Source organism: Triticum dicoccoides, chromosome 2A, assembly GCF_002162155.2.
Source record: "Triticum dicoccoides isolate Atlit2015 ecotype Zavitan chromosome 2A, WEW_v2.0, whole genome shotgun sequence".
In the NCBI taxonomy this organism is placed as follows: Eukaryota; Viridiplantae; Streptophyta; class Magnoliopsida; order Poales; family Poaceae; genus Triticum; species Triticum dicoccoides.
The window spans coordinates 82640634-82653011 of NC_041382.1; the positions used below are offsets into that span (position 1 = coordinate 82640634).

General features: G+C 44.2%; 1 protein-coding gene across 1 annotated transcript; it reads left to right on the forward strand.

Annotated features, from left to right (window-relative positions):
- The first annotated feature begins 2527 nt into the window (after positions 1-2527).
- LOC119359032 lies at positions 2528-5870 on the forward strand. The gene is made up of 11 exons (XM_037625387.1): positions 2528-2850; positions 3132-3213; positions 3309-3433; positions 3574-3678; positions 3766-3857; positions 4267-4341; positions 4444-4513; positions 4792-4893; positions 5082-5196; positions 5312-5374; positions 5519-5870. Exons 3-11 carry the CDS (start codon positions 3344-3346, stop codon positions 5599-5601), a joined length of 795 nt encoding a protein of 264 aa, XP_037481284.1. The 5' UTR covers positions 2528-2850; positions 3132-3213; positions 3309-3343; the 3' UTR covers positions 5602-5870.
- Positions 5871-12378: the final 6508 nt, after the last annotated feature.

Sequence of the window (12378 nt, forward strand, 5' to 3'; positions counted from 1 at the left end):
CAAGTATAAAATTGACCGGTTAGTTATAGAGTGTCACTATGACCAAAATGGACCGAATGTATTTGCTGACCAACTATTGTATTTGACCCGTTTGTACAACGTGTTTATATCTTACCCTTTGCATTTCCGCCAGTCGGTGTTGTTCTGCATGTGGCCCGTTATAACCCTTCGTTCACTCCCCGTCTACATTCCATACCTTCAATGTCACCTTCGAGTCCTTCCTCCCTCTTATTCCTCCTCTACCGCCGGACGCTGATATGTGGCGGCATGGAGTCCACCTTTTCCTCTTCTAACGACATTTCTGTCCCAAGTGGCTCATTCTCGACGACAATCAGAATGTATCTCTGCTACAACCATTTGGACCCAATAATGAACTTAGATCTTGTAAGGTCCCCTTGGATGTTCTAGGACCTAGTTGTAATTTTAACTTTTCGTGTCCTCTCGTGAGCTTTATAATATCGTTGTTGCAAAATTAATGAAGGCTCTAGGTCATTGAGGATCCTACCATGTTAAAAAAATTAGAGGTCTTATGGTGCAACTGCTTTAAGAATGATGGTGAACTTTTTACAATGGCCCTAGTATTGCCCTTGTTGGGGCAGTTTTTTCATATGTAGTGCGTGCAATCCAAGGATTCAAGCATACCAGAGACCCTCTTGATTCTCCAAGTGCTATCAGTCTTGCAGTGTATGCGCCATTTGGTTCTCTCATGTACCCTAGTCCAAACACCTTGACCACCGCACTAGCAAATCTGATTGTGACTTCAAGACATGTGCTTTCAGACATCCGGAGATCCTCGTTCCACGAATCTACGGTCGTGTCATAAGCAATCATCCTCATAGCAGTTGTGAACTTCTGGTAACCACATAAGCCAATGCAGCCAACGCATCCTTCTTCGGCTTGAAGAAATCATCATAGGCCCTAAAACCTTGGTAGATGTGTTGAAACACATGTCGCTGCATCCGGAATTGACGATGTAAATTGGGTTCGAATAACGCATCGGGGGGAAGTAGTCGTTGTACAACACCATATGCTCCTTTCCCTTCCGTCGACTCCACATTCGATGTTCCTTTATTGAGCCCTCGTAGTTGAGAACATGCTCCTCTGCACACTCACGTCTTCAACAATCGCCCTCATCATCCTTATCCAACAAAGATGAATCCATAAACTCGGCGTAGAAGTACTCCTCGTCTGAATTCATCATGTTTGCTTCAAAGCAAACAACGAGAGCGTCAATTTTTCTGACTATGGCATTTGTCCGAACACATGTCGGGCATGGTGTTCGCCATGGACAACGTCGGCAGGGGCGGAGGGTTGCTGGGCGACGACCGGATCCGGGGTGGAAGGGGGGCGTAGGCAATGACGGACAAGCATCTAGGTGGAGTGTCGGAGGTCCAGCAAGGCCTGGGAGGCATCCGGGATGGTACAACGGCGGCGACAGACTCCGGGGGAATGGATACAAAGCACAAGAGGAGTCCGGTTGTTGAAGAAAAAAGAAGGCTTCAGGTGGGTTTTTTGGCTCGCCCCGATCCTCAAAGTTCAACGTGGCGGATGTCCAAACTCCACGAAACGTCCCCCTAATTTGATGCCAGTTTGGAGGTTCAAAAAGGTATGGAGCATCCGGTCCGAATATTTGAAGGCACTCAGATGACCGTCGTTTGGATGATCAAAAGGGTGTGGAGCATCCGGTCCGAATATTTGAAGGCGATTAGATGATCTGAGTTGGAGTTGCCCTTACCTTCTTCTTGAGAGAGAGAAGATTAATCAAATCGTTCGAAGGCGCAAATGAGCTTACAACGTGCGCAAAGGAGGAGGTGGCGAAGGGGAATCTGCTTGCCTGTCCGTGTCTGCAGCTGTGTTCACATTGCCGGGACTGAAGTCAAAATTCAACAGCCCTAATCCTCATCTTTTCCGGACAAAAGATCCTGTGATGATCCTGGTACTCGCACGAAGCAAATTGGGTAATTGCTTGCCACAAGTAGGCAGTACACTGTTTTCCATCTACAGAAGTGATAACTGATAATACGTGTACTGCCAAATGCCATCGAGTGCTTGTTTCTTCTCACAATCATGTGGATATACATGCAAACTCAGATGTGCGGTCAGCAATGGCGTCACTGTCTGAAGAATCTCGAGCCATTCACATAAGCCTGGGAATAGTTTGTAATCCAAACCAAACCCAGTCCAACCTATACATGTAGAATTCCACCAATTAAACCAAACCAATCCAAACTATAAATGCTACTCCCTCCGTAAACTAATATAAAAATGTTTAGATCATTATTTTAATTATCTAAACGCTCTTATATTAGTTTACAGAGGAAGTATAATCCAAGCCAAACCAAATTGTTTGTGTTTTCAAGCCAAACCAACCCAATCCATTCCCTAGAATTGGTTTGAGCCTAAAGTTTCAAACTTTGGACATATGCACACAGACGGTGGGTGAAGTAGGCAGCCATCCCCGTCCCGGCCACCGTGGCAGCAGCAGCAGAAGTAGCCGAGGCGAGCTAGTTATCTATGAGGCGGCGCCTCTACAGCAGCAGAAGAAGTAGTTGAGGTGGGACAAGATCGTGCTCCAGCCCCACACATCTCTCCATACTACGGTCGCAGTGCACCGCCGGCGGCAGCTCGCAGTAGCGGCTGCAGGGCGAGGCCGTGGGTCTCCCGCGGGTGGCCAGATAGGCCAGATGCTCACACTCAGGCTGCAACTCCTTCGTGGATGGGTTCATTGATGACCTCGTGGACTTGCTCTTCTGCAGGACTGGTCTGACGGTTTGGTTTTCATCGATGGATCGAAACCATTTGAGACCAGTCAGTCTCTGTCCAGACCAAACCAATCCAATCCAATAATAGGTAAACCCCAGACCAAACTAAATTAATTTAGAGGATTAGCCCATTGCATCCAATCCAAAAGCAGTCCAATAGGGAAACCGACTGAAACTATAGTTTCAGTCCAAACTGTTAGCAGGTTTACATTCACACATGGTTCCATACTCCCATCCTCCTATTAAGTGCCCTACTCAGAGACTGAGCAACATAATTGTCGAACGAGCTCAGGCTCAACTCAGCTCACTGGTAGTACGTGGCTGCAGTGCAGACTGCAGAGACGGAAGAGTTCACCCGTCACTCGCTAGCTATCTCCTTTCAGTCGAGTCACCGGCTCACCACAGCGTCCCCTGCGGCGAGAGCAGAACGTCTCCGGCGAGTTCTTCGTCGGTGAGCTCCCTTGTCCGACCTCAGATTCAGTATAACTGTGTTATGTAGTAGTACTACTTTGCGCCTGATCTAGCTTGACGCGCGTGCGTGAGCAGACCACCGGTGCATCGACTGCGCCATCTGCCGGTGGATGGCGCCGGAGGTGTTCAAGAGGGTGGACGGCATGTCCGCCGTGGCGGCGCAGCCCAGCTTCGAGGAGGAGAGGACCAAGGCACTGCAGGTAACATCATTACTACTGCTAGCTGCATCTAACCAGTGTAATCTGGATGCGCAACACTAGAACTGACAAAAAAGTTCGTTTTGCTTTCAAGAATACTCCTGAACAATGGATTTCAATGTTATCTCTGTACACTTTTGCAGGCTTTGCTCTCTTGCCCAACAGCCTCCATCCACACCGACAAGCCCGCGAAGGACATTCTCCAAGTGCAGAACACGTTCCCGCTCCCCATCAACGACGATCTTCCTGTATAAACATTTTCATATATGTCCCCTTTTAACTTCCTCCAGTAAATACAAAATTCAGCACCAAAAAGTTGTGAGCATGTGTTTCAGGGTGTTTACCTTTGCGGTTACCATTCGGAGTCCTCATATGGAGCAACATCATATCTCATAGTCCACCCAGAAGGAAACATAATGGTTGACAGGTAATTAAATGCCAAGCAACCTATGAAGCCTCCCCTCGGCTACAATGCTGCATATGTTTCTGATAAAAAGTTCAGTTTAAGCACAAAGTATTTGCTACCTCTGTACCAAAATATAAGACATTTTTGCAGTTCAATTTAAACTGAAAAAACGTCTTATATTTTGGTACGGAGGGAGTAGTATTGAACAATTTGCATAGCATTGTGACATGAAGGAAGTAATAGATCCCTGTAACACATATGTGTAGTTTACCCGTTGTTTGTTAATTGATTTTTGGTCGGAACCTTGAATCCTTGATGGACACATAGTGATATATTTTCCTGTTATAGTACTCTGTTTTTCCCCGTAGATGGACAAATAGCAACCGAATATATTTGCTGTAGTTGTTCTGATAACCTCTTAATGTTTCAGTCCAAGGTATACGCCGAGACTGGTGGACAAGATTGAGAAGCTCGGTGGAGCGCGCTACATGTTTTTGACCCACATGTATGTTCAGACTTACACAGTTCCACATTTATCTATTCATTTGTGCATTTGTGGACCTTTTTATTAAGGAGATTGAAGAGTAACTAACCAATTGCCAAACAGTGATGATGTAGCGGATCATCGGAAGTGGGCCGAGCGGTTGAAATGCGAGAGAATCATCCATTTAGAAGATGTAAGAACACCCGTAGAAAGAAACTTACTGGAATATCTTACATGATGTTTAGAAGGATATTCGAAATAGTATTACAATTCATAGATTCTAAAATTGTACTCCCTCCGTCCGAAAATACTTGTCATCAAAATGGATAAAAAGAGATGTATCTAAAACTAAAATACGTCTAGATACATCCTCTTTTATCCATTTTGATGACAAGTATTTTCGGATGGAGGGAGTAATTTGCTTTGTGATGTTTGCCCTGATTATCTGCTGCAATAACCTTGCTGACACAGGTAGTGGACATTACTGCTGATGTCGAGTGGAAACTTACTGGAAGTGGTCCCTGGAACATTGGAAATGATTTTGAACTTATCCATACCCCAGGCCATACTGAAGTAAGAAACCCAACTCAATGAATAGAGTTATGCTTGTATATTGTTCTTTGGATAGACAAGATGGATGGATGGTAATGTTGTCATTAATTCTTTTGGTCATTTTAGCAATAATTATCTTGCACCATACTGATCTTTTCCTACACATCTAAGGTAAGATTCACTCATGAAAATGAAAACATTTCATGTAGGGCTCGGTCTGCTTGTTGTACAAACCGCTAAAGGCGCTATTCACTGGCGACCATGTCGCAAAATCAGAATATTCAGACGAACTGAATCTCTTTCGGATGTACAGCAAGCAATCAGGTAGTACAATCCACCCTTCTCCCTAGACTTCCTATCTCAAGTGATCAAGGCCAATATTCAACTGTACCAGAGTTAAACTTAAATCCTGATCAATGTATATATATCTGTTGTGCAGTGAATTTGCAACTGGATAGTATGAGGAAGTTACTGGACCTAGATTTTGAGTGGTATTTACCTGGTGAGCATCCCTTCATTATTGCATACAAAAATATATATATTACCCAAATTCAGTTTGATACCTGGATTTGCAAGCCATCCATAAGATATTCGGTTCAATTGCGTTTCTGTAACTTGAACTAATTAGTGAGTTATCTTTTCCCAGGGCATGGCTATCGAATCCGGTATGAAAATGTACAGGCCAAAAATGCAGCTATTGAGTCTCTCCTAGCTAACTACAAAAACTAAGGCGCATCTTGTGATCACATGCTTCCCAAATAAGGATTCCAGAATAAAGGGACCAGGTTGATATGAAGTCCCAGTGTCCAACGAAATAATGATCGATGCTTTTACATTTTGTCCAAACATCATGTATTGTGGTACTTCATATCTCTCTCCAAGATGTACAAGGCATGGGTATCCTTATATCAAATTAGTAATATTATTGGATCATCCTGCAAAAGAAAATATATTTGCTTGCAGCAGATTGTACAAGCAAGGAAATCATTCAGTCACTTTAGTAGATCAAGCATATGTACCTTTATGAATTTTTTTTCAAAAAGGAGGATAACTCCCGGCCTCTACATCAGGACCATGCATGCAACCATAAATTATTAAGAATGCAAAATCCGGCAGCCGAAAAACATCGACCCGGAAGTAAAGCAAAAAGAAAACCCGAGGCCGCATGCCTCGCGATAGTAATTCCACCAGATAATCACTAACCATATGTTACAAGATGACAGTAAAACGAAAAATACAAACCTCCTAGTGAAGGAAATATGCCCTATAGGCAATAATAAAGTTATTATTTATTTCCTTATATCATGATAAATGTTTATTATTCATGCTAGAATTGTATTATCCGGAAACATAATACTTGTGTGAATACATAGACAAACTAAACGTCACTAGTGTGCCTCTACTTGACTAGCTCGTTAATCAAAGATGGTTATGTTTCCTAACCATAGACGTGTGTTGTCATTTGATTAACAAGATCACATCATTAGGAGAATGATGTGATTGACATGACCCATTCCATTAGCTTAGCACCCGATCATTTAGTATGTTGCTATTGCTTTCTTCATGACTTATACATGTTCCTATGACTATGAGATTATGCAACCCCCGTTTGCCGGAGGAACACTTTGTGTGCTACCAAACGTCACAACGTAACTGGGTGATTATAAAGGAGATCTACAGGTGTCTCCAAAGGTACATGTTGGGTTGGCGTATTTCGAGATTAGAATTTGTCACTCCGATTGTCGGAGAGGTATCTCTGGGCCCTCTCGGTAATGCACATCACATAAGCCTTGCAAGCATTGCAACTAATGAGTTAGTTGCGAGATGATGTATTACAAAATGAGTAAATAGACTTGCCAGTAATGAGATTGAACTAGGTATTGAGATACCGACGATCGAATCTCGGGCAAGTAACATACCGATGACAAAGGGAACAAAGTATGTTGTTATGCGGTCTGACCGATAAAAGATCTTCGTAGAATATGTGGGAGCCAATATGAGCATCCAGGTTCCGCTATTGGTTATTGACTGGAGACATGTCTCGGTCATGTCTACATTGTTCTCGAACCCGTAGGGTCCGCACGCTTAACGTTATGATGACAGTTTCATTATGAGTTTATATATTTTGATGTACCGAAGTTTGTTCGGAGTCCCGGATGTGATCACGGACATGACGAGGAGTCTCGAAATGGTCGAGACATAAAGATTGATATATTGGACGGCTATATTCGGACACCGGAAATGTTCCGGGTGATTTCGAAGAAAACCGGAGTGCGGGAGGGTTACCGGAACCCCCCGGGAGAAGTAATGGGCTTTATGGGCCCTAGTGGAGAGAGAGAGGGGCGGCCAGGGTGGGCCGCGCGCCCCCTCCCCCTCTGATCCGAATTGGACTAGGAGAGGGGGGGGGGGCGGCGCCCCCCTTTCCTTCTCCCTCTCCCCCTTCCTTTCCCCCTCCTAGTAGGAGTAGGAAAGAGGGGAGTCCTACTCCTACTAGGAGGAGGACTCCTCCTCCTTGGCACGCCCCAAGGGCCGGCCGGCCTCCCCCCTTGCTCCTTTATATACGGGGGCAGGGGGGCACCTCTAGACACACAAGTTGATTTTCAAGATCGTTCTCTTAGCCGTGTGCGGTGCCCCCCTCCACCATAGTCCTCGATAATATTATAGTGGTGCTTAGGCGAAGCCCTGCGACAGTAGAACATCAAGATCGTCATCACGCCGTTGTGCTGACAGAACTCTTTCCCGACACTTTGCTGGATCGGAGTCCGGGGATCGTCATCGAGCTGAACGTGTGCTAGAACTCGGAGGTGCCGTAGTTTCGGTGCTTGATCGGTCGGGCCGTGAAGACGCACGACTACATCAACCGCGTTGTTATAACGCTTCCGCTGTCGGTCTACGAGGGTACGTAGACTACACTCTCCCCTCTCGTTGCTATGCATCAGCATGATCTTGCGTGTGCGTAGGAAATTTTTTGAAATTATTACGTTCCCCAACACCTAGACTATGGTGAGTCCAACACAAGGTTGAACTCCGGATTTTCATCCCTAAAATCAAGCTTCAATCCATTCACCTTCAGCAAGAACGCGACACAGGCGCGCGTCGACATAGCCTATCATAGATCTCGTGTTTTCACCGGAGTGCATAAAAGTCGTCGTTGAAGTCGTGGAAATTAAAGGCAACCTATGACAAAGCAATGAACAAAAGCAATCACCCCAAAGGTGTTGCCTGCTACGACACGTGTTGCTCGGTGGTTCTGGTTGAGCTCTCATGTCTAGCATGTTGCTACTGGATCGAAGGTGGTGCGACAGTGGCGGGAGGCAGGCGGTATGAGACGTATGTCTTCTAGTGTCTTCTCCAGAGGTATCCGGTTATCGAAGCGTCGGTACCCGAATAAGGGATGCTAGAGTGTGATGCTTTATTGCTATGTGAAATTTCAAGTTCAAACTCAGGGCTGTACCTTTAAAATGTGGGGTCCGGTGTGAAATAAAATTTAGGCCCTATATGTAAAAATATCAATTAAAATATTTATTTTATATATTATCTATTGCGATGCTATGGTTATTTTTCAAAAAATAATAATCAAAAATTGTCATCAAAAAATAATAATAATAATAATGAAATCTTAGAAAGAAACAAAAAATATACTAGTCTACTAGAAACTAATTAGAGGGAAAGAGGTTGGAGACCATGACGCCACAGTGCATGGGCGTGCCTATGTCTCGCTTGACGGGAGATATAGGACAACCTCGCCTGAGGGAGTGCGAGACCGGGCCGGCCCAGCTCATGGGAGGGCACAACCTCATTTTATTCCTTTTCTTCCCTGTTTTATGTTTCCGTTTTTTCCTTTTGTTTATACTTCTAAATATTCTAAATATACATATTACAAAAATCACTCTGCATAAATCATTTCAGAATGTTAATCTACCATTTGTAAAATGTTAAATGTGTATGAAAATGTTTCATATGTATAAAAAATTATATAAAAAACAATGTGTATGGAAATACAAGTTGATCATGTACTTAAAGAATGTTAATCAAGCATTTGAAAAAATGTTAATTATCTTCTAGAAAAAGTTAAACATGTACAAAAAAAGTTCTTGATGTATACCAAAAATGTAGAACATGTATTAAGAAAGTTGAACATAAACACATAAATTTTGAATAGTGATGTTTACTGATCGACACTATTCAATGTTGAATTTCTTTTCATACTCCATAAATTCAGCAAGGTTGGGAAAAATGCAACGAAAGAAGCACTTTGCTAGTTCCATTCAGAAGTTTGCATGTGAAAGGACATGCGGTGCCCCCATGTGTGGTTTTGGTAATTGATGACATTCTCTATGGACTAATGGTTGCATTGAGTTATATTTGAAGGATTTTTCCATAGGCATTTCTTGAAGTCCATGTGTTGGTTTCAAGGAGTTTATGGGTTGACCAAGGTGCTATTAAGGAATTATCCAAAGATTGGTCATTTGAGTGTTGAGCTTATTGCAATCATGTCTTGAAGAAGAAGATTGTGTGATCATTCATGTTTATCTTCAAGACATCATCCAAACAAAGAGAGTTGGAAAGATTCAATATTGATCAAGACTAAGTCAAGAGTGAATCAAGTTGATCAACTCACAAAGAGTAGAAGATGTACCGAGAGGGATCAAGTGATCTCACGGTATGGTAAGCATTGTCCATTGCACTTTGTGTACTAACCCATGGTCTATGTGAGAGTCTATGTGGGGTTAGGTACATGTCCATGGGCTTGCGCCAAGAGGATGATATCATACAACCCATGGGAAGGATGACATCAAGTGGTGATTGTCATCAAGATTGCCGTGTGCAAGTTCAAGTGGAGAATCACGAAGAGATCAAGTGCTTGAAGCTTGCCATCCATTGTGGTGTCAATGGACTTGTGAAGATGTGCCGAAGAGTGGCTCACCCATAGTGGAGTATGGGGGAGCAATCATCTAGTCTCCATCGACCCAACGCAATCAAGAAAGGTGGTCCATCTTGAGGAGGACAAGATCGTCATCATCTATCTCAAGTGGATCATGTGCAAGGCAAAGGTTTGCCCTTGATAGGTTTTCTATTTTACCGATCTCATGGTGGTAGTTGGGAGACCGGGTTATAGGATCGATAGCCGTACTATCAAGGGGGGCTCTCAAGTGAGTAGCTTGATCGTATCGTTTGTCGAGAGCTCAAACCATTGCATCATTGCATCATGTTTCTTGGTTCTTGTTTGGTTCTCTTTGTGAGTCTTAGAGCTTATGATCATCATGATGACAAGCTTGAGTTCATCGAAAATGGAGTTTGCATGCGTCTTCTATGATGTTTTCGGTGTTGGAGGTTTTACCGGTCTTATCCGAGGAAGGGTTCTCACCATTTTCTTTTGGGCCTTTTCTCATTTGCTTATTATTGGTATTTCTATCAAGATTTTGTTAGCCCTTGTCTCTAGCTTTCCAACAAACTTGGTTTCGTCGAATTCGAAGTCCGTTTGCAGAAGTTGTGTCAGTTTTGGTGTTCTGAAAAGGCTGCAGCGGTACTACCGCGGACAGGAGCGGATGTAATTTTTTACTACCGCTCTTGGGAGTGGCACTACCGCTCTTGGGAGCGGTACTACCGCTTGGAGCAGTACTACCGTGGCTACTTCCGTGGCTACTTCCGCTCGGGACCAAAAACTCGTCACAAGTCCAGCGGTGGTAGGCACGGATGTAATTTTTTTAGTACCGCTCGCAAGCAGTAGTACAGCTACCCTTAGCAGTAGTACCGCTACCCCTAGCGGTAGTACCGTGAGGTCAAGAGGTACTACCGCTCCGATGGTTCTTCTGGCTTTTTTGCCTCCTCGCTGTTGTGTTTCAAAGGGCTACTACCGCCCTAGCGGTAGTACCGCTCCTTGGAGCGGTAGTACCGCTCGATGCGGGCTGTGAGCATAACTGTTGGATTTTTTCCCACCTATAAAAGGGGGTCTTCTTCCCCAATGAACCTTATCCTTTGAGCTCGTGTTCTTCCCCCATTGTTGACCTTCTTCGAGCTTGCTAACTCTCAATCCCTCCATGGATTCTTGCTAGTTTTTGAGAGAAAAGAGTGAGGAGATCTAGATCCATGTTTCCACCAATCACTTTCTCCTCTAGGTGAGGGGAACCCCTTGGATCTATATCTTGGAGTTATTGGTGTTCTCCTTCTTGTTCTTCCTCTCATTTTCCTCCCTAACATTAGTTGCTTCGGTGGGATTTGAGAGAGAAGGACTTGGGCACTCCGTGTGCCCTTGCCATTGCATTTGGTGCATCGTTTTGAGTTCTCCACGTGATACGTGGAAGTTACAAGTTGAGAAGCTTATTACTCTTGGGTGCTTGGTACCTTTGAGCTTGTTCCTGTTGGGTGGTTGGGCGCCCTAGATGGTTGGTGGTGTTCGGAGCTCAATCATTATGGTGTAAAGCTCCGGGCAAGCGTCGGGGTCTCCAATTAGGTTGTGGAGATCGCCCCGAGCAATTTGACGGATACCGGTGACCGCCCCCAAGGGTTGCCAAAGTGTACAAGTTCGGTGACCACCCCCAAGGGTTTCCATTTGTACGGGTTCGGTGACCGCCCTCAAGGGTCCCTTAGTGGAATCACGGTATCTTGCATTGTGCGAGGGCGTGAGGAGATTACGGTGGCCCTAGTGGCTTCTTGGGGAGCATTGTGCCTCCACACCGCTCCAAACGGAGATTAGCATCCGCAAGGGTGTGAACTTCGGGATACATCGTCGTCTCTGCATGCCTCGGTTATCTCTTACCTGAGCCCTTTACTTATGCGCTTTACTTTGTGATATCCATATTGTTTCTTGTCATATATCTTGCTATCACATAGTTGTTTATCTTGCTTAGTATAAGTTGTTGGTGCACATAGGTGAGCCTAGTTGTTGTAGGTTTTGTGTTTGACAAATTAACCGCTAGGTTTATTCCGCATTTGTTCAAGCCTAAACCGTAATTATTTTAAAGCGCCTATTCACCCCCCCTCTAGGCGACATCCACGATCTTTCAATTAGTATCAGAGCCTCGTCTCTCTTTGTTAGGCTTAACCAGCTAGAGAGTAAAGATGTCGACTAGGGGATTAGGATTCTCCGACACTCTTAGTTTCGATGACACAAATTTTGATGTTTGGGTATTTCGCATGCTTAATCTCTTTAGGGTCATGGACCCAAATTTAGAGCGAATTGTAGATATGGGTTTTTCTCCTCCAAAGGATCCCCTAAGATTATCTTTAGAGGATGAGAAAAACTCTTATCTCAATGCTCAAGCTTCTGATGTGCTTTTCGATGCTTTGAGCAATGTAGTTATATTTCAACTCATGCCGTTCCGGGATGCTCATGAGTTGTGGATAAAGCTTCAAGATAAATATGGCGTGTCCAAGTTTTCTGGGGATGATTGTTCTCCCTCCACCTCCGCCCGTGTTGTGTTCTCAACTTCTTCTACTTCACCTATGTGTGGTTTGCCACAAGGTAATGACATGGTGAGTAGTGGTGTTCATTGCAATGATGAT

Excerpts from the sequence above, each read along its gene's own strand:
- LOC119359032 (XM_037625387.1), top strand. The coding sequence starts at position 3,344 with ATGGCGCCGGAGGTGTTCAAGAGGGTGGACGGCATGTCCGCCGTGGCG. Across the intron at positions 3,434-3,573 it reads AGAGGACCAAGGCACTGCAG|GCTTTGCTCTCTTGCCCAAC; the intron begins GTAACATCATTA and ends ACACTTTTGCAG. Across the intron at positions 5,197-5,311 it reads GATGTACAGCAAGCAATCAG|TGAATTTGCAACTGGATAGT; the intron begins GTAGTACAATCC and ends TCTGTTGTGCAG.